The sequence below is a fragment of the Passer montanus genome, unplaced genomic scaffold (genome assembly GCF_014805655.1).
Source record: "Passer montanus isolate IOZ18808 unplaced genomic scaffold, ASM1480565v1 scaffold131, whole genome shotgun sequence".
Classification (NCBI taxonomy): domain Eukaryota; kingdom Metazoa; phylum Chordata; class Aves; order Passeriformes; family Passeridae; genus Passer; species Passer montanus.
Genome location: NW_024359944.1, coordinates 389,996 through 408,947, shown reverse-complemented (window position 1 = coordinate 408,947; position 18,952 = coordinate 389,996). Strand labels below are relative to the sequence as shown.

General features: G+C 56.3%; 2 protein-coding genes across 6 annotated transcripts in view; one reads left to right on the top strand and one right to left on the bottom strand.

The window, feature by feature from the left end:
* The first annotated feature begins 982 nt into the window (after positions 1–982).
* OLFML2B (olfactomedin like 2B) lies at positions 983–15,184 on the top strand. Of its 4 annotated transcripts, none has more exons than XM_039699227.1 (8): positions 983–1,360; positions 2,669–2,932; positions 6,276–6,383; positions 9,332–9,502; positions 11,131–11,359; positions 12,261–12,746; positions 13,192–13,368; positions 13,655–15,184. In XM_039699227.1, exons 1-8 carry the CDS (start codon positions 1,199–1,201, stop codon positions 14,254–14,256), a joined length of 2,199 nt encoding a protein of 732 aa, XP_039555161.1. In that variant the 5' UTR covers positions 983–1,198; the 3' UTR covers positions 14,257–15,184. The 4 variants fall into 4 exon arrangements, with proteins under 4 accessions (XP_039555161.1, XP_039555159.1, XP_039555163.1 ...); XM_039699225.1 differs by having other exon boundaries at positions 984–1,360; positions 11,131–11,368; XM_039699229.1 differs by lacking the exon at positions 983–1,360 and adding an exon at positions 1,474–1,623.
* A 387-nt stretch (positions 15,185–15,571) lies between these two features.
* ATF6 (activating transcription factor 6) overlaps positions 15,572–18,952 on the bottom strand; it is a 74,194-nt gene continuing 70,813 nt past the window's right edge. For both annotated transcript variants that reach the window (XM_039699231.1, XM_039699230.1), the window contains exon 16: positions 15,572–17,721. In XM_039699231.1, coding sequence (XP_039555165.1) covers positions 17,513–17,721 — 209 coding nt within the window. In that variant the 3' untranslated portion in view covers positions 15,572–17,512. The remainder of the gene's footprint in view (positions 17,722–18,952) is intronic.

Below are 18,952 nucleotides of genomic sequence, written 5' to 3'. Positions count from 1 at the left end.
CGACTGCACGGGGCTCTGGTGCTCTGGGCCAGCTGGGCACAGGCTGGGGGCTCCCGAAGCGCTGAGCTGGCAGCCTCAGGACAGCCTGTGCCGACAGATGGGGCAGCTGTCCTCAGGGAAACTGAGCCACGGAAACAGGAGTGAAGGAGCCTGTGCTCAAGGGACATATTATCCTTGAGAGAGGCTGGTCGGGGGAGGCTTTTAGAGGTGCCTTTGCCTCCCACTGCTCTCCAGCTGCCAAAGATTGACTGTCCTTCTCCTCCCAGCCTCTCTGGTTGCTTCCCCTTCTGCTCTGCTCTGCTCAGCCCTGCTGCATGGCCCTGCCCCTGCTCCGCAGGCTTCCCTTCCCAGGGAGGCCAGAGGAAAAGGAGGCACAGCGCCATCCCACACGAATCCTGAGGTCAGCATCGTCCGCCATCCCCTGTGCCACAGCCGCTTCCTCTCTCACACGGGATGTTTTCTTTGTGTCTGGCAGCTCCATCCCTGCGGAGCTACCGTGGGAGAGAGGGGTGGAGGAGCTGGAGTCTCCCACAGCTGCAGGCACCAGATCTGGGGTGGTTTTGGGACACGTGTGCATTAGGGACAGGGGTGCTTGGCTTGTGCACAGCCTTGCTTCAGCAAGAGCTTACGTGGACTCTTGTGCCACTCACTGTGCCTGTGACTTCTGCCTGTGACCTGTGGGCATGTTTGGAGGAAATGTGGGTCTGTTCCATAGCTGGGAGATGGTGCTGGCCTGCGCTGGTGTGTTATAAGGGCACCTCATGTTCCCCTCAGTGCTGCTGAGGCCCAGCCATCGTCAGGGCAGCGCAGACCCCTCTGCAGTGCAAGATGCTGTGCCTGTGCGTTCCCTGGGAACAGCGTGTCCAGAACATTTGCGTTTGGCAGGAGGTGCACAAGGATGCAGGATTGCCAGAGCACGGCCGCTTCCTGACGGCATCAGCCTGAATTTCAGTGAGCACACAGAGGTCTGCACTCACGGCTGGGAGCCCTTCTTGGAACACGCTGCTTGTGTGACCCCAGTGTGGGCAGTGCGGCTGAGAGCCGCGGTGTGCCGTGCCATGCCAGCGGGACCACTTCCCTGCCACACAAAGGGTGGAGGGCGAGAGCCAGGCTGTTCCTGGAGGTGGAAAAGGAGCCAGACAGGCCGGAAGGACGGCTCTCCACCTGCCCCAGCTCCCTGGCACGTGGCAGGGATGGGATGCTCAGGTTCGCCGGGTGCCGACCGGCAGCACAGGCCCTTTGGGGAGGTGTGAGGCGGCTCCCCACAGCAGCCCCGCGTGCCGGGGCTCCCCGCAGGCTGCTCCGAGCGTCCCGCGGAGCCCGAGCAGCCGGCTGGGGCTGCGGGGAGCCCCTCCCGCAGGTGGGAAGCGCCGCCGGGGACTCGTTCTGCCGCCGAAGGGGAAAGGACCGCGAGGGCAGCAGAGGGAGGAGCGGAGGGAGGGAGGGAGGGAGGGAGGGAGGAACGGAGCACGCCCGCCCATGGCTCGGCCGCTGCCGCTGCTGCTCTGCCTGGCCGCGCTGGGCGCCGGCTGCCGGGCAGGGACACACCCCGCCGGCACGGCCGGGCCCTCCGCCGAGCCGCTGCAGAACGAGGCGGACAACCAGGAGAACATCCTCTCGCAGGTACCGCGGGGCCGGCGCTGCGGGCCGGGCTGCGCGCACCCCGCGGGCGCTGCGCGCTGCGGGCGCTCGACAGAGCCGGGTCCTCCCGAGTGTGGACTCGTCGGCAGCGCTGGGTGATACTGTGCACACTCAGTGATGCTGGGCGTACGCTGTCGGGGTGCTGGGTGATGCTGCGCACATCCTGGGTGATGCTGGGTGTACGTTCTCGGTGGAGTTCAGTGATGCTGTGCACTGGAGGAAGTTCAGCACGGGGGGCACAGTGAAATAGCTGAAGCCCATCAGGGAGCACTACACAGACTCCATCCTCTCATTTCTCCAGGGGGACTCAGAAAAGGGAAACTCCTTGAGAGGAGAATTGGTGGGGCCTCTTTGTGTGCTGAGGGGAGGGATCCGGGCTCTTTCCCTGCCAGTGGGATGTGGTGGAGGTTTCTGTTAGATTTGGCTGATCAGGCAGTGTGTTATTATCTGCCTTCGGAAATGGCTAACGCAGAGACTATTGCAAATGTACCGCCAAAGTTATTTTTGTGCTTGGGCTTCCAGAAGCGCTGTCTGCAAATCTCCGTAAAGGAAATTCCTGGCATTGTATAGGGCTAATCAGAAGTACTGCTTCACCACCAGGTTACGCTGCTTATAGGGTGGCTTTCAGTCACTCTTCCACTGTACCCTTGCCCTGTTGTGCTGTGTAAAACAGTCTTGCTCTGTGTAGCAGGTGGCTTATTGGGTCTTTTGCACACAGCGCATTAACAGAAAGCAGAAAAATTAAAAATTCTTGTATTTAAAATTCAAAGTGGTGTTCTGCACACAGTGCAATAAAAAGTACCCTGTTTGAAGAAGCCAGGTTTTTTTCCCCTTGTAGGTAGTGATCAGCTCTGCGCTCTCTAGAAATCTCCTTGGCTTGACAGATTCTGGAGAAGCTGGCCAGTTTCCTTGAGACTCAGGGTATCCAGAGTGTCCTTGTTTGCACCTTGAGCTCTAGGCCGTGCTTGTCCCTGGGCGTGCAGACAGAGGAGGGGAGGTTTGCTCACTGCTGGTGACCTGTGCTCAGCTGCTAGGTGACTACGACAAGGTGAAGGCGGTGTCCGAAGGCTCCGACTGCCGCTGCAAATGCGTGGTCAGACCCCTGGGCCGTGGCGCCTGCCAGAGGATTAACGAGGGCGCCTTCAGAGCAGAGGATTTTTACACGGTGGAAACCATCACGTCAGGACCCAGCTGCAAGTGTGCGTGCGTGGCCCCCCCCTCAGCTCTCAACCCTTGCGAGGGCGACTTCAGGCTGAAGAAGCTGCGGGAGGCAGAAAGCAGCGACCTGAAGGTAGGAGAGCAGCTTCAGCTCCTGAGTCCCTGGGGACAAGGTCATCTTATGAAGCCTTTTTTTTTTCCCTGAGCTTTTTCTGAAAAACCCTCTATTTCGTGACCTTTTTTCTTAAACCGTCTCCTTGTTATATTTATATCTGCATGTTTGATATGGAAATCAAGTTCAGCATAAGGGATTGAGTTGAGCAGCTGCAATGGATGATTCACTTGATTCATCCCGTGCTGCCTGGGATCCACCGTGGCTTTCTGTGCTGAGAGCCCAGTAGGGACTGGGCTGCTCCCTGCCCTCTGTCCAGCTCCAAATATCCCTGGAGGACAGCTCTGCTCCGCTCAGCAGCTGCCCGGTCTTTTTTCTGTTGCAGACAGGGACTCCCAAGGACCCACGCAAAAAAGCTGATTTGGCTTCCATGGGCCGAAAGCTGCTGATGTGTCAGCATGAGGGTGTGATGCACAGCTGGCTGATGGCAGGATGAATTTGTTGTTTTAAATGCTGACACTTCTCTACTATTTAGTATTATCTCTCTAGTAATATATACCTTTTTTCCAAAAGTGACAGTGTTTGTTCTAAGTCCTCCTGACTTTTACTGGGTGCTTCCTTTTGCTGGTGTAGCAGCTGGCAGCAGACCCTGCTGGGTTTTCCAGTTTGCTTCCAGTGTAGGGCAGCAGAACAAGCCACTGGCTTGGTCCAGTCCTGGTGAGTCCCTGGTGTGGCAGGTTGAGTGCTGGTGGCACTGGTGCCCCTAAATCGCTCTCAGGTGGGAAGGGGGGTGGCGTGCAAGGTGCTGTGGGGCAGCTGCCATTGAGGCCACCACGATGGGCTTGTTCTAATTAATTTGGAGCTTGAGGATGTGTTTCATCTTGTCCGACTGCAGACAGTTAGCAACTTCTTGTCCAAGCTCCCCTGCAGCTAGGGAAGATAAATAGGCACAGGCAGACAATCCATCATTCCAGGGGAGGAGGAGTCCCAGTCTGGAGTTGTTTGGTGGTCCCTCGTCTGGGGAAAAGCCAGGAGGTCCCACGTGGCCTTAGATGAGAGTCGTGAGCTCTCTGTGGTTAGGGGAGGGGACACCCCCGAGGCGACAGAGACACCCCTGTGGTCCCTTGCTGGAAAGCAGGCAGGCAGAGCTCCTGCACCAGCAGCTCCCAGCTCCCTCCTCATTCTCCTCCAGGAGGAGCAGAGCTGCCTGGCTGTCCCTTGGCTCCGGCTGCGCTTCCCATCGGGGAGCAGCTCGCAGCCAGCTGTGGTGTGAAAGGCTGTCCTCTAGGAACTGGCCCCGGCTCCCCCGCTCGCTTTGCAAGGGCTGGCGGCCAGGCGGTTGCACAAGGTTTGTCCAAACACACACACACGGGGTTTTTTGTGCTGCCAGGCACCATCCCAGGAGCTGGGCAACGGGATTGCCTTCCCACCAAGCATAGAGCCCCTCCTGGGGTCGGGATCACTGGGAACAGCCCTTTCTTGCAGGAGAGGCTGGGAAGAAGGAGAGGATACAGCTCCAGTTCTTAAGCTGCTCATGAGGAGCAGCTCCCACAACTCATCAATGAGTGAACACCACAGCTCTGAGGAGCCCCAAAGGGTTTTACTCTCTTTGCTGGTCCAACAAGCATTGCTCTTGCCTGGTCCAGCAGCAGGAAGGGCACAGGGTCATTTGTATCTTGTGTTTTACCAGACTTTCTTATGATCTGACCCAGCCCTGGGTACTGCATGTGTGGGAGAGCCGTGGGAAGGTCCCTCCCTTGGGTGGGCTGCAGGATGAGTCCCTGAGGGAATGGTGAGAAAGAGAGAGAAATCCAGGCAGCAGGACCACAGCCCAGGGCCAGCAAATTCAGTCGAATGCCTGCACTGGGCTTCCCAGCTGAAGGTTTCAGTCCCATCTGTGCCTTTAGTAAGGTCCAGTGGGAATTTGTGGAGCCAAAGTCCACAGTGGGTGAAAGGAGGGAAACAGTGAGTTGATAGGAACATCAGTGTGGTCATTGGGGGAAGGTCAGCGTGATGTTGGCAGGGAGTAGCTTTATCTCAGATCTATTTTTGTAAAATGGCATCATGCTGCCTGCAGGCACAGTGTGAGTTTTGGGGGTCTTGGTGCAGAGTCAGTGCAAGGAGGCTGTGCTCAGGATCCTTTGGAAGGAGGTTAATGCAGTCTGCAACCTTTGTGCATTGATGGAAATTCTCCAGCCTGGAGGGAAAGTGGTTGTCTCCAGTGGCTGTCTGGCAGGCAGTGTGCATTGTATCGGTCGTCTCCATCCAGCTCTCAGTGGAAAGTGGATGCACAGCCATAAAACAGCTCTTGTCTCTTAATGCTGTCATTTTATCTGGCCCAAAAAAATCTTTCCTTTGCTGTCAGCTCCACAGGGAGGCTGCAGAGGCTGGGGTGGAAACTCCAAGTGCTGCCAGCAGTGCTGCCTGTGATTCTCCCATGTTTATGAAGCTCTGCTGACCAGTTTGTAGCTGCTGGGAGAAAATGTCACTGCTCTGTAGTAATTCCTATGCACTGAAAATCCTGCCCAGCCATCGGGGTTGTAGAGTCTACAGCACCACACTGGACATGTGGGGGCACATGGGGACACGTGGGACCAGGGGGAGGTGGCCCAGGAGCCCTTCCCACCAGCCGTGCCATGCTTAGCACTGTCCTCTGAGGCGCAGCACCAGAAACTGGACAGAATGCAGAACAAGGGCTCTGCTGTCCAGATCCCCAGGGCTGACCAAGGGCTGATGCTGGGCAGGACACAGGCACAGGGGTGACTTAAATACAGGGTGTCTGTGAAATGGGTGGCTGCAGGAGAGAGCAGCATCCCTCTGATCAAATTGCTCTTCAGAAAGGCAACTGTTGCCAGGCTGGCACCGAATTTCTATTTCTTCGCTCTCGTAATTTGAGAGTATTTTAAAACTTTTTAACAAGTTTCTGCTTGTTCCAGGAAAAAGAGCACAGAATGGCACAAACTCAGAGTCTGACCTCAAACTGAGCTGCCTTTTTCTTGTTGCCTCTTTTTCTGGCAGTCACATCACTGGTGGAGTAGTTAAGCCTTTGGGCTTGTGGGAGAGCCTGCCTAAAGCTGGCAAAGAGAGCAGCATGTTACCTTGCTCTGCTACTAATCCCCAGCACCCAAAATGTGCTCCTGAAGCCCTGAGGCTCTGTGGAGGTAGCAAGTGTCACTCAAGTGTCACTTGCATGCCGTGTTCTGACCAGGGCAGCAGTGCAGCAGGGCTGTGTAAGGAAAAACTTGCTTTTTAATCCAAATTCTTGCACTCAGATGGAGTGCACTTGACTTTTCAGCTGAAGAAGCTACATGGGTGTATGTTACAGCAAGTGCTGCTGCCTGACTGTTCTCCCCTTGCCTTGCAGCTCTCCTCCATCGTTGAGATGCTGGAAAGTGCCTTTTATGGCTTAGACCTTCTGAAGCTGCACTCAGTCACGACCAAGCTGGTGGGTCGGGTGGAGAAGCTCGAGGAGGTGAGTCCTGCTCTCCTTCAATGTCCTTGCCCTCGGTGGGACTGGCCTCCAACCAAGTTCCTGCTACCTTTGGTGCATTCTGAGCCACACTGCTTGGGAAGAAATGTTAATTAACTATTTGGCTTAAACCAAACCAGACCAGACTTGGATCTGAACCAGTCTGGATCACAGGCAGTGCTCAGTGCATCCCCACCCCATCAGCCTTGCCTGACCCTCTCCAGCTCTCGCAGTCCCTCAGGGCTTAGACTGGGAGTTGGATCCCAGCTGTGGCCTCAGCAGGAGCAGCATCTCCTTTGGGTCAGAAGGCCCTGCTGTTAAGTTTTTCCTCTTCTCAGTTTTACTTGCGTGCTGGTGTGATGGTTGCTCTCAACCAGGAGCTTTTGTGCTGTTTGATGTGGGGGCGAGAGGTTCAAGGCTGGTGCAGGGGTACACTCCGCAGGACTGTGGGGAGCCAAGGAGCTCACATTCCTGAAGGACCAAGTTACGTCTTGGCCTGTGTTAAAACAGAGCAGAACCGTCAACCTTCCACTTAATTTTAGAGCAGACTTCCAGTGAAATAATTTTCACTTCCATACAGTTTAATATTTCTCTGGCTAGCACAGCGTAAAGTTTGCAGTTTAAGCTGTGCTCGGCTATGTAGGAACAGGTTGCCAGATTAAATATTGGAGTTTTCTCCCGTGGTCCGTATCTGGGACAGTAATTCTACATTCTTGTCGGAGTGGAGCAGTCCTGTTTGTCTGCAGCCAGGAGCTGAGAGGCAATGATTTATAAAGCCAAAATTCCACTTGCAAAGTGTTTCGGGAAGACACAGCGTGCTCCATCCTGGGGTCAGGAAGGAGACTGCTGAGGGGAGCACACTTGCCTGGGGGGCTTTGAGTTTCCAAGCATGGAGATTGACCCAAAAGGGGTTTTGAGGTCTGAAAATAACAAAGCACCAATGTTGGCCTTTGCAATCCCACCCTCTTCCTGTGGTTTAGTGTGTTCTTCATTATTTGGGTTTGCCAAGGGATTGTTTCAGGTGGGGTTATCGCTGCACTCTGCTCCAGTACCAAAGTGACCCTACCTACCAGCTAGTTTCTGCAGGGGAGTTTAGAGCCAGCAGTGCTGGTGGCACGTTGGGCACGTGGGGTGACCTTTACAGCCTGGTCACTCTGCTCACAGCCTGTCACAGAGAGGCAGATGGCAGAAAGCTCCATAGAGCTGAAGGAGTTTGGTCTGGGGTGAAGCTGTAGAGGTGTAGGAGCAGGGAATTAATAGGAGCCTCTAATTTCCCAGAAGTGAGGCTGCAGGATCATGTAAAAGCAGCTGAAGCTGCCTGCAGGCACTTGGACAGGATGGAGAAAGGCAAGAGAGGCCTTGGTTAGAAGGAGATTGCTCAGTGCTTGGGGCAGAGCCGAGCTGATGCAGGCAGCAGGTGTGAAATGCCTCCTGCTGCTGGCTTAGCACAAGAATTCCTGTTGAGAGGATGTGGAGGAGGATCACGCCCTGCGCCAGCCGTGGGCTCTGACAGCATGGACAGCTGAGATGCTGAACTGGAGCCTGGCATGGCTTCAGAGCATCCCCCTCCCAGGCGGGTGTGCTTTTGGCAGCTGCTCCTGTGTGCAGCAGCTGAGCAGCCTCAGCAGCATCACAGGCCAGGCTTTGGTGCTGCCTCTCCTCTCCAGGGGAGGCAGATTTTATCCCTAAGCAGGTCATAAGCTAAACATTACAGAGGAGAAGTGGTAAGGGCACAAGGCTGTTGGAATCAGTCATTCTCTCCAAAGGAGGATGGTGTTGAGAGCTGCTCCTGTGCTGCTCCCAGGAGAGCGTCATGAGATCCCCTGCTCCTCTGCTTACTGCAGCAAAATGCTTGCTGGAGAGTCCCTGTGTCATTGGACTCGGCCTCAAAGTGTCCTGGTAAATCTGTGACTCGTGATTCTTGGGTAAAGACTGGGAATTCAGATGCCTATGCAGGGTGCTGGGGGTTAACCCCTCTGTTTTTGCAGAGGTTGGAAGGTTTCATGAGTTCTTTGCAGTACAACAAGGTGTTTTAGACCAATGGTGTCAGTAAAAGGAAGGAACCCCCAATTCCTGGTCCATGGAGTGCCTTCTCTAGTGAGGCAGCTCCTCTGCTTTGTTTGCAGCTCGCAGCTGTCACATCAGCTGGCAATTTTGAGGTCACAGATGGAGGTCATGGTGGGTTTTACAAGAAATTAATGACGGAACAGATTGAAAATGAATGATCAGGGTAACCACCCCCAGTGCCTGTGCTAAAGTGTTTTGACTGATGTGCCACCCATCCAAAGCAGTGGCTGATGTGCCACCCATCCAAAGCAGTGGCTGTTTGAGGTCTAGAAGCCCACGGAGTGATGAGCAGACTGCAACAATCTCTTGGGCACAGGGTGTGCCTGTGGCTGGGGGACTGAGAAGGGTGAAGGGTTTTGCCTGCTGGGTGAGTTGCAACCAGCCCCAGCTCTGTCCCTGTCACAGGACAGCTCTCTGACAGTCACTGGCTCTTGGTCTGTCCCCAGATTCTCAGATTCTGTGGGAGCAGAGGGTGCTGGGGAACAGCAGTCCCTGAGTGCAGGCACTGTGTGGCCAGGGCAGGAAAGTGAGATTAATAAATGCAAGATGAACTTGTTGCCACAGGCAAAGGACACCAGGCTGACTTTAAGGTGTTTCAGCTTGTCTTTTCCTCTTCCTTCTGGGAGCTGGTGAATGTGGCTGAGGGTGGGGGTTGAAGAGCCTCAAGGCCACTCTCCCACTCCGTGGGAACCTGCAGCAAAGAGTGGATATGTACCCCAGGGATGGGGTTCCTCGATCCCACTGGGGTCATGGGCATCTTCTTAGCAGCTGAAGTGGAGAATCCCCAGCTGTGAGCCCAGGATGGCAGCACAGAGCTCCAGAGCTGTGGTTTGGGGGCCACAGAACATTCCTTGTCGTTGAAGTGTGCTCTCTTGCTTTCCCAGGGCATGTCCAGGAACTTCTGGCAGGAAGGCCAGCGGGCAGGAGCCAGTGGGGAGGAGGGTCTGCAGGATCCCCCTGGCAGGGAGAACTGCTCTAGGCTCCTCCCCAGCAGCCTGGCCGACATCGAGGGCTCTCTGCAGCGGGACGCTGAGGCTGCCTACGCGCACTCAGAGGTACAGCTCAGTGTCACTGCTGCTGCTCACGCTGCCCCGCGCTGATTTTCTCCTCACTGGAGTGACCCCGTTTATGCACCTCCGACTCCAAGCCGTGTGTCTCGGCACAGCCCGGCTGCTGCTGGGACGGATGTAGGTGGAAGCAGAGGGAGCTTGCTCCCTCGGCCTCCCCCCTTCCCACGGGGCTGTTGGTTTTCGAGGTCAGCGGTGGCTGAGCTGCTTGGAAAACGTGATGTCATTGTGGGGCTGGCTGGGAAGCACTGGGAAGCAGAGCCTTTGATTAGCAGGGCTTGGGGCTCGGTGGAGGGACAGCCTGTCGCCTGCCTCCCCTCCCTCCCAGCCAAGCAATTACCCCTCCACCACCAGCCCTGAGCCTGGTGGGCTCCGGGCAGGGGTTTGGGCATCCCCCTGGTTCTGGCACCCAGCACCACACTGTGGGGGTCCCCATGGGTCTGCCCAGCATGGGGACATCCTTTGTCTGGGGCAGCAGTTTCTGTGCAGCCCTAGAGAGATGTGAGCGGGGTGTTTTGGGAAAAGGTCTGTCCAGGGTGTCCTGAAGTTGTTGCTGATTCAGTGGTACTATCTAGGATGGCCCCGCTCCTCTGATCCCTGCTGGGCAGCTCCTGGAGCATACTGCCCTCACCCCGGTGTCCCTCTGCAGGGCAGTAGGAGGTGTCCGGCAGTGGGGGGAACAATTAGTTCATAATGTCCAGCTCAAGCAGGGGTGCTCAGCTCCAAAGGATGGCAAGAGCCTGCGCTTGCCTTCCAGCCCTGCTCTGCAGATCCTGTGTGGGGACAGGCTCCCCAAGTCCCTGGAGACCGGGGTGGGCTCCCACGCGTGCACTGTGTGTCAGCAGGTAGGGAAATGACACCAACGGTGCTGTGCCCCAGGGAGAGCTGTGCTCAGGCAGGGGTGTCCGGCCATGCTCCCAGCCCCACTCCCCTGCTTCCCATGCCATGAGCTGAGCAGCTGCTGCCTGCTGGAGAGGAGCCAGCCCCAGCCAGGCAGGGGAGCAGAGCGTGAGGCTTTTATTACCCCGAGTGACCTCATTTCCCAATATTCCCCTTTTCTCGCTGCTAATTGCAGCAGGGCCCATCTTGTCAGCCAAATGGGCACCGCTTCAACCCTCAGGCTGGCTTTTCGATTTTCTTTAATGAGATGAAATCCTTCAGAGCTGAGCTGTGGCAGCTGGTCTCTGCCCTGGTGGGTTCCTGGTCCCTGCCTTGCGAGGTTCCCACTCCTGCTGGGAAGGTGCCTTCAGCCTCTCTGCCCTGTGAAAGCTCAGTGCACATAGCACACTCTGCCCATCAGCTGCTGGAACCAGCCCCTGGCATTCCAGGGAGTGACCCTACTTCTCCTGCCTGCCCTGCATCCCACAGCGTGTGCCTTATAGAGCTCTGAGTCGCAGAACTGCAGGGTGGCACCAAGGATATGCAGGAGCAGTGCTGGTCTGCCACTCTGCTGTGTCCTGAAGGGTTTCCCATGGCAGAATGGACTGAGGGAGAACCTGAGGAAGGAGGGAGCTCAAATCCTCCTGCGCAGCATGGGGCTGTGCAGCCTGACCTGCCCTTTCACCCAAACGTGGCATTTCCAGCCATCTGGTAACAACCTCCTGTGTCTCTTCCAGGGAAGATATGAAGAAAGATTCCTGAAGGATGAAACCATCTCCCAGCAGATCAACTCTGTGGAATCCCTCCCAGAGCTGCACCTCTCTCTGGAGAACAAGAAGCCTGAGCAGCTCTTGCAGAGGAAGCTGCGGGTGAGGAGCCGGCCTCCTTCCAAGCCCACCATTGTCCGAGGGGTCACCTACTACAAAGCCCAGTCCACCGAGTCAGAGAACGACATCGAGGAGCAACGTGAGTTGGGTATGCAGACATGGTTGGTGGGATGGTGGCTGCATCCCGCAGCAAAGCCAGTGCCTCATCCCCTGCAGTGTGGGGGCAAAGTGTGTGTGAGCAGCAGGGGGTGGTGGGATAGCTGGTACCTCACCGCTGTGCAGCCTTTGAGATGAGTATGCGGGGCAATGTTGCATTGTTATTCCATGGAAAAGCCATGGCAGCTGAGGAAATAGCTCACTGCTTTGGTTCAAAACACCCAGCACCACACACCTTTGCAGAAGTAAACGGAGGTTTATTAAATATGCTTGTGTTTCAAATCCACCTGCCCTATGGCATCCCGGGAGGTTTGCGCAGTGTTTGCTGTGGTGGAAGGCAGTTCAGGGCTCACAGCCCTGGCCGTGCTGGGAGCAGGGGATGAGCCCTCACGGACCAGCGGAGCGGTCAGCACAGGCAGGGCAGAAGGACAAGTGCCCTCGCTGTGCAGACTGGCTCAGCAGCAAGGACATCCAGCCCTGCCTGTGGGGGTTTGTGAGCTCCTGGAGATGAGGAGGGGCAAAGGGTGCCTGTGCTGGCTGGAGAATCCCAGTGATCCCCGTGCCCTGGCTGAGGCTACTGCTTTGGCATCCTGGGTTAGGTGAGTGGGATCTGGTTTGGAATGCAGCTGGGTCTCCATCCTGTCCAATCTCTGGGAGGTGACAGGGCAGAATTGATCTCCGTCACCTCCCGCTCTGCCTGGCCTGAGGGGGTGGATGTCACTTGATGGGGCCCCTCCTGACAGGGGCAGTTCTCTGAGGGGACGTGGAGAGGGAATGCAGGTGGATTTAGGGCCAGCCAGCCTGCAGCAGTGGCCAGGGAGGCGGCGGGAGGGGCCTGGCTCCCCTGGCTGCAGGGCTGACACCTCAGTGCCTGTGTTTGGCAGCGGACGAGCTGTTCAGCGGGGACAACACGGTGGACCTGCTGATAGAGGACCAGCTCCTGAGGCCCAGCAGCAGGGCAGGCGAGCCCATGAGAAAGCCCTCCCCAGTGGGGTGGCCGCCCACCCCTGGCGTAGCTCCCACCACCCTGCCAGCTGCTGGCACTGCTGCGGCATCCGTGGTGCCGCTGTCCCCTGCCACGCCAGACCCCACCGCCGTGAGCTGGCTGATCCCCACCCCGGAGTCCGTGACTGCCCCGGCAGGGCTGGCAGAGGAGGGGACCCCACAGCCACCGGCAGGCATGGCCAGCACGGTGGTGGCCACAGCCACAGAGAACGTGCTCGTGGCCACCCCCGCTGGAGGCTGGAGTGACATGGAGCACAGCCCAGGAGCTTGGGTCCAGGCAAACACCCCTGCGACACCGGTCAGCCCTGCCATCCCTGCCACCCCAAAGGAGGGCCTGGAGGAGGAGGACATCAGGAACATCATTGGTGAGTGCCTGCAGGTGCTGCACCCATCCAGCTGGCTCATACCCACAGTGCGTCCTGCAAAGCACAGAACACCTGGATTTGGTCACAGGTGGGAGGTGTCATGGAGATGGCAGCTGGACAGCACTTCACTAGAGTGCCAAGTTTAATTATTGACTCTGGAACCTACTGTAGTTTCCTCCCACCTTTAGGGGCTGGGCTGGGCAGAGCAAAAAGAGATGGGACCTCTGACAGTCAGCAGCCTCAGCTGGAGCAGGGACATGGCTGAGGCTGTGGGGACATGTTTGTGGGGTCTGGCCAGTCCTGCTGGGCCTCACAAAGCTTCACTAGAGCCAAGGTGGCAGGGGCTACCTGCTGGGTGAGGAAGGGGCTTGGAGGGGGGTGATGCCTTCAGGGAGAGCATGGCCACCCTGCCTCTGGCCTCACAAGCCCTTCCCTGCCCACGCAGGGCGCTGCAAGGACACGCTGTCCACCATCTCGGGGCCCACCACCCAGAACACCTACGGGCGTAACGAGGGAGCCTGGATGAAGGACCCCCTGGCCCAGGAGGAGCGGATCTATGTCACCAATTACTACTATGGAAACACCCTGGTGGAGTTCAGGAACCTTGACAATTTCAAGCAAGGTGAGTTTGCACCATCTCTGATACCATGCTAGCCACCACTCAGCTGATCTGAGCAACATCCTCTTTCCTGGGCATGCTGCATCATGGGGGGATGATCTGCCTGGGGACCTTCCACTTTTGGGTGCTGGCACCCGGTGTGTGGGGCACAGAGCATGGGACAGCTCAGGATCTGGCTGGTGGCCAGGGAGGGAGTGCAGGCAGAGCTGTGGGCAGAGGGTGCTGCTGGCATGGCCACTCACCCCACGGCAAAGGGAGGTCTCAGCAGCCCGGTGTGTCTGCCCTGCAGGTCGCTGGAGCAACTCCTACAAGCTCCCGTACAGCTGGATTGGGACAGGGCACGTTGTCTACAACGGTTCCTTCTACTACAACCGGGCCTTCACGCGCAACATCATCAAGTACGACCTGAAGCAGCGCTACGTGGCCGCCTGGGCCATGCTGCACGACGTGGCCTACGAGGAGTCCACCCCGTGGCGGTGGCGAGGCCACTCTGACGTGGACTTTGCCGTGGATGAGAACGGCCTGTGGATCATCTACCCAGCCATCAGCTATGAGGGCTTCAACCAGGAGGTGATCGTGCTGAGCAAGCTGAACGCGGCCGACCTCAGCACTCAGAAGGAGACCACGTGGCGGACGGGGCTGCGCAAGAACTTCTACGGGAACTGCTTCGTCATCTGTGGGGTCCTGTATGCGGTCGACAGCTACAACAAGAGGAATGCCAATATCTCCTATGCCTTTGACACGCACACCAACACGCAGATCATCCCCAGGCTGCTCTTTGAGAACGAGTACGCCTACACCACGCAGATAGACTATAACCCCAAGGACCGCCTGCTCTACGCCTGGGACAATGGCCACCAAGTCACCTACCACGTCATCTTTGCCTACTGAGACCCCCCACCACAGTGGGGCACTGCAAGCCAGGGGCCACCAGCACCTTTTATTATTATTTTAATTGTTATTATTGTTATTTTGTACAAATTGAAGAGTAAATGATGGGTTTTGTTTCAAGCTGGTTTTTTATGGTGGATTGTAGATCAATCCCCAGGCCAGAAGCACCCCCTTTGTCTTTGCTGTATCCTTGCTTCTGATTTTCCTTCCCAGGGGAAGGAGCTCCTCCTTTGGAAGGGCAGGCCCGGCTCTCCTACCCAGGGAAGAAGAGGTGGTCCAGACACCATCCTCCTGAGGATGTTTTTAGCTAGAGATGATAAGCAAGACACCCTGACCCAGTGCAAAGCTGCACGCACCAGGTCCCAGTGGGATGCTGCTGCCTGCCTGTCCTGGTGGAGGACCTGCATGTCCCATGGGAATGTCCCGTCTCTCAGGACCATCTTCCCAGCTGACGGCCAGCAGGCCCCTTGGAGATCCTGCTGTACAATGGGGCTGCGAGCACAGCTCCAGCAGCCTCTGGTGCTGGTACTTATGTCGAGGACTGTCCCCTCCAGCTGGGCTTTGCTCTCTGCAGGCTGCTCTGGGGGGCTGGGTGCACCCCCGAGCCCTGACTCATGCCTGGAGGGAGTTGGTGGCAGGAGGGGTGTGCTGTAAATACTCGTAGATGGCTTTTGTTTGTTCATTTTGTAACCCAAATAGTCCCCCTTGGCATTTGCTGGGTGAAGGCTCTGCTCAGCTAGGTGCTGGGCTGCCTGGGCAGGGGCTGGCAGAGCCCTCGCTGTGCCACTCCACCTCCTACATTCCTCATGCCCATGCCAGCCTTGGTCCTGGACCTTCAGGATCTCCTCAGAGAGGCACAGCCCTTGCCCTCCTGCCCATCAGCATCTTGTATTTACCTGCTGTCAGTAATAAAGGATCCAGTACCTTCGCAGCTCTTCGGGGCTTTCTTTGGCTCTGGTTCACCCTCTGGGTGCGTGAAAATGCACAGGGGTGTTTTGGGTGGGTTTCGGTTGGTTTGGGGAGAGCCAGTTTACACAGCAGATGGGGACAAACTCCAGAGGGCTTTAGGCTGCTTGGGACTGGTACAGGGGCAGGGTGACATGCCATGTCTAGCCCTCATGGGCTCCTCTGGCAGGCTCTGGGTGAGCAGCTCGTGTAGGGTACCTGCTCTCCAGCTGCAGGAGAGGGCCAGGATAGATGTGCCACGGGCGCTGCCAGCACTGTGCCAAGCAGAGCCACACTGCAGCCCAAGAGATGGAAGACCAGGGCAGGTGTTCCAGTAGTTTGCCTAAGGAAATATTAATAAGTACAAGAATGAAGTTATTAGTAATAAATAAAAGAAGGATTTTACTGCCTTCAGTAGTAGGGACACAGAGAACAGAATTACACAGGACAAGAGATGCTCTCTACCACCAGAGGCCAGGGGTGCTGCCTGAGGAGGATGTGGTGCCGCAGCAGTCCTGAGCCCCCAGCCCCCACCAGCAGCCCTTCCCAAGGTTGTGCAAGCCCAGCCACCACCCCAGGACCCTCCCCGGCTCCCTGGCAGCAAATGCCCCCAGAGCAGCCAGCAGCCCCTACCCATGGCTGTGGGGGAGCTGTGTGCCTCTGGCTGGGGCACCGCTGGGGTTTTTATTTCTGACTATTGTGAGTTGTGAGCTGGCCCACAGTCAGGTGGGGCCAGGCCAGGAAAATGAACTGGTGAGAGCAGCACAGCCAAAGCCCGGCCAAGCCCAGCTCCGCGAGCACGGGGCCTCCTGTGCCGGGGACGTGGCAAAGGACACAGCTCCTCCAAGGTGTTGCAAGGCACATACTGCACAGGGGTGCACTGCTCCTCATCCTCCTCCTCACTGCCCCTGGAGCTGTTTGTCTTGCTGTGGGATCAACCTGTATTTCCTAACAGCCAGACACATACATGAATAATATAATATAATAATAACTAATAATTCAAAACTCCATGTGAGCCAGTTAGTGCTCAAACCATGAAGGAAAGGTAGCTGGCTGACAAACTGAAGCTCATGATCTTCTTTGCAAACTGCACAGGGGAGAAAAAATAATGTAACAACATGCTGAAGTCATTACGCAAGGCTGATGCTCTGCTGGCGGCTCATCCCAGCTGAGCACAGTGTGCTGGAGCTCCTGGGCCCAGCTCCGGCCTGGGGCTCAGCTGACAAACACAGGAGCAGTGAACAGAGCCTCACTCTGGAATGGCAGCAGATCACTGCAGCCAGTGTTTGGGGCAGATGGAATGCTCCCCTGCTGCCCAGCGAGTGGCTCTCTGTGCTGGTGAGGCAGAGAGGGGTGTGTGGTGCTGAGCGTGTGTGACGCATGTGTGGCTTCAGGAGAAGGTGCTGGGGCTCTGTTCCACGGAACTGAAGCCTCCCCTCTGCCCCAGCAAGGCCAGTGCTGCTCCACGGGCAGTTGTTAGCAGTGAAAAGTATTATTAAATAGCACACACAAAAAACCCACGCAAACAAAAACCAGGAAGAAAAAAAATCCCAAAACTAAAAAAACCCAAACTTTACAAATGCATCTGCTGCGTGAAATCACTTCCTTTGGGCCAAGCCTTCAGCCGTGCAGCCACATGTGCTGGGGAAGGCAGCAGCAGGATCCTGGAGAGCCAGGCAGGCATGGGGTGGGCAGTGCCTTGTCGGGCAGCCCAGCCCCAGGGCAGTGGGGTTGTTCTGCTTGTAGTGCTTTAGTGGTGAGTGCGGGGCCCCAGCACCCTCTTGAGGGTCTGGGCTGGGCTGCTGCACCACACTGCTGCATCCCAGGGCTTTCCGCAGAGGGAGGCTGCACAGGCAGGATTTGGGAGGGAACGATGAGGAGTGGGGCTGTCTGGTCAGGCCTGAAGCTGGGAGCTGGACTTCCTCCTGCTGCCCAAGCACACTGCAGGGGGAGCGGCCCCATGCCAAGTGTGGGTGTCTGCTGCCTTGTCTCTGGCTCATCAGCCCACCTCTGGCAGCCTAACAGGGACAGAAATGAAAAACAACCCACAATTCTGGACAGCACATCAGTAGCAGGGATGGCCCATATCCCCCACGTTGTGTGGGACCCCAGGACTGTCCCTGGCGAGGAGCCAGCTGAGCTGCATTATCCCCGGGCAGGATGCAGCCATTGGGTAAGGTCAGGCACAGGAATGGGCTAAAGGGGGCTGTCCCTGCTGTGCCCACGTGCCAGGAGCCCCAGGAGCTGCCAGGGAAGGGGCTCAGGCTGGTGGCAGGACTTGCTGCATGCCGGTGCTCCCCTGTGTGCTGAGCTACTGCAGGGATTTGACAATGGCCCTCAGGGCATGGGGCATCTCTGGGACGGAGGGGGACGAGCTGTAGAAGGTGTCGGTGTGATTTCTGCGCTGCTCTCTGAGGTATGGAGGGACAGAGGAACTTTTGATGTGGAGGATCCTAGTGTCCATCACTTCGCAGTCAATCTGCATCATCACCTCGTAGTCCTGCCCATTGATCACATTCTCTGAAAAAGTAAGGATAAAAAAAACTAGGTCAGAGTTAGCTCTGCAAGCTAGGGATCCAAGAGCACTAAAAGCAGAGCTTTATGGACCGTTTTTTGTCTGGAGCAGGAGCTGCAGTGGGGGAACTCCCTTTCTGCAGCTGCACACATAGAGCTCCATCTCACACAGCAGAGCCCCAGACTGCTCGTGACACCTCAAAGAGCCTAGACCACGCTTAGCATGTGCAGTCACACCTAGAAATTAATGCCTTTTATTTCCCCTTCTTCATCTGCACATCATTACTGATGGAGTTTGCACTGTGTAACATTCATTACAGAACTGTTGTTCTTGAGCCACTAAAGTATGGGTGTGATTGAAAATAAGGTTTATTTAAGAAAGCTGAATGTTTCACTTTCTGTAACCCTCTTGACACTGGGGATCTTGAGGAATTTCTTCACCAGTTTATTAACAAAAAACCCCTAAAATGTGATCTCTATAAAGAATTAACTGTGTCTCATTCCCATCCTGACTTGACTGTTGTACTTGAGTGATGTGGTGACACTGGGCAAGGCCACTCCCCTGACAGAGCCCTGGACACAGGATGACCTTGACCAGCACCCGGGACCCCAGTGTGGCCCCCAGCCCATGATATCTACTGCCACAGGAGCTGCTGGGCTTACAGGCTGTGCACATGGCTAGCATCTGCTGCTTGGATTTAAAGGTGGGAGACTATTCCCTGCATAGACAGTGTGCCCAGGAATGCAAGATCTGAGATCGGATTTCCAGGCAAGACCAATCCTTTCAGAGCCAGAAGACTGCCACTGGCAGGGTTTCCTTTCTGTGCTCAGGAGGATGGAAGATCACCTAATGGAAAGCGTATGGACTGGAGGAATGCAATATACATTACTAATTTTTACTGTTTTCCTGGATTAACTCTGACTCTGGATGACAGCTGAAGACCATGGCCAGACTCTGTTGTACCCCACAGCACCTGTAGAAGCCATTAGATCAACTGTGTCTGGTATAGTAATGAAAGGCAGGAGCAGACCCTTGCTAAGCGGGCTGAGAGCCTGCAAGGGAAATCAAAGCTTGCACCTGCAAGGAATGAAATGGTAAAAGCTCTGTATGTGCCACCAAGAGACTGAGGCCACAAGCAGCTGTGCAAATCTCTGTGCCACTGACCCAAACCCCCAACAAGCACCTCACCCCTCCTGGATGCTGCACTGCTGATAAAGCCCTGCTATAAGATGCTGT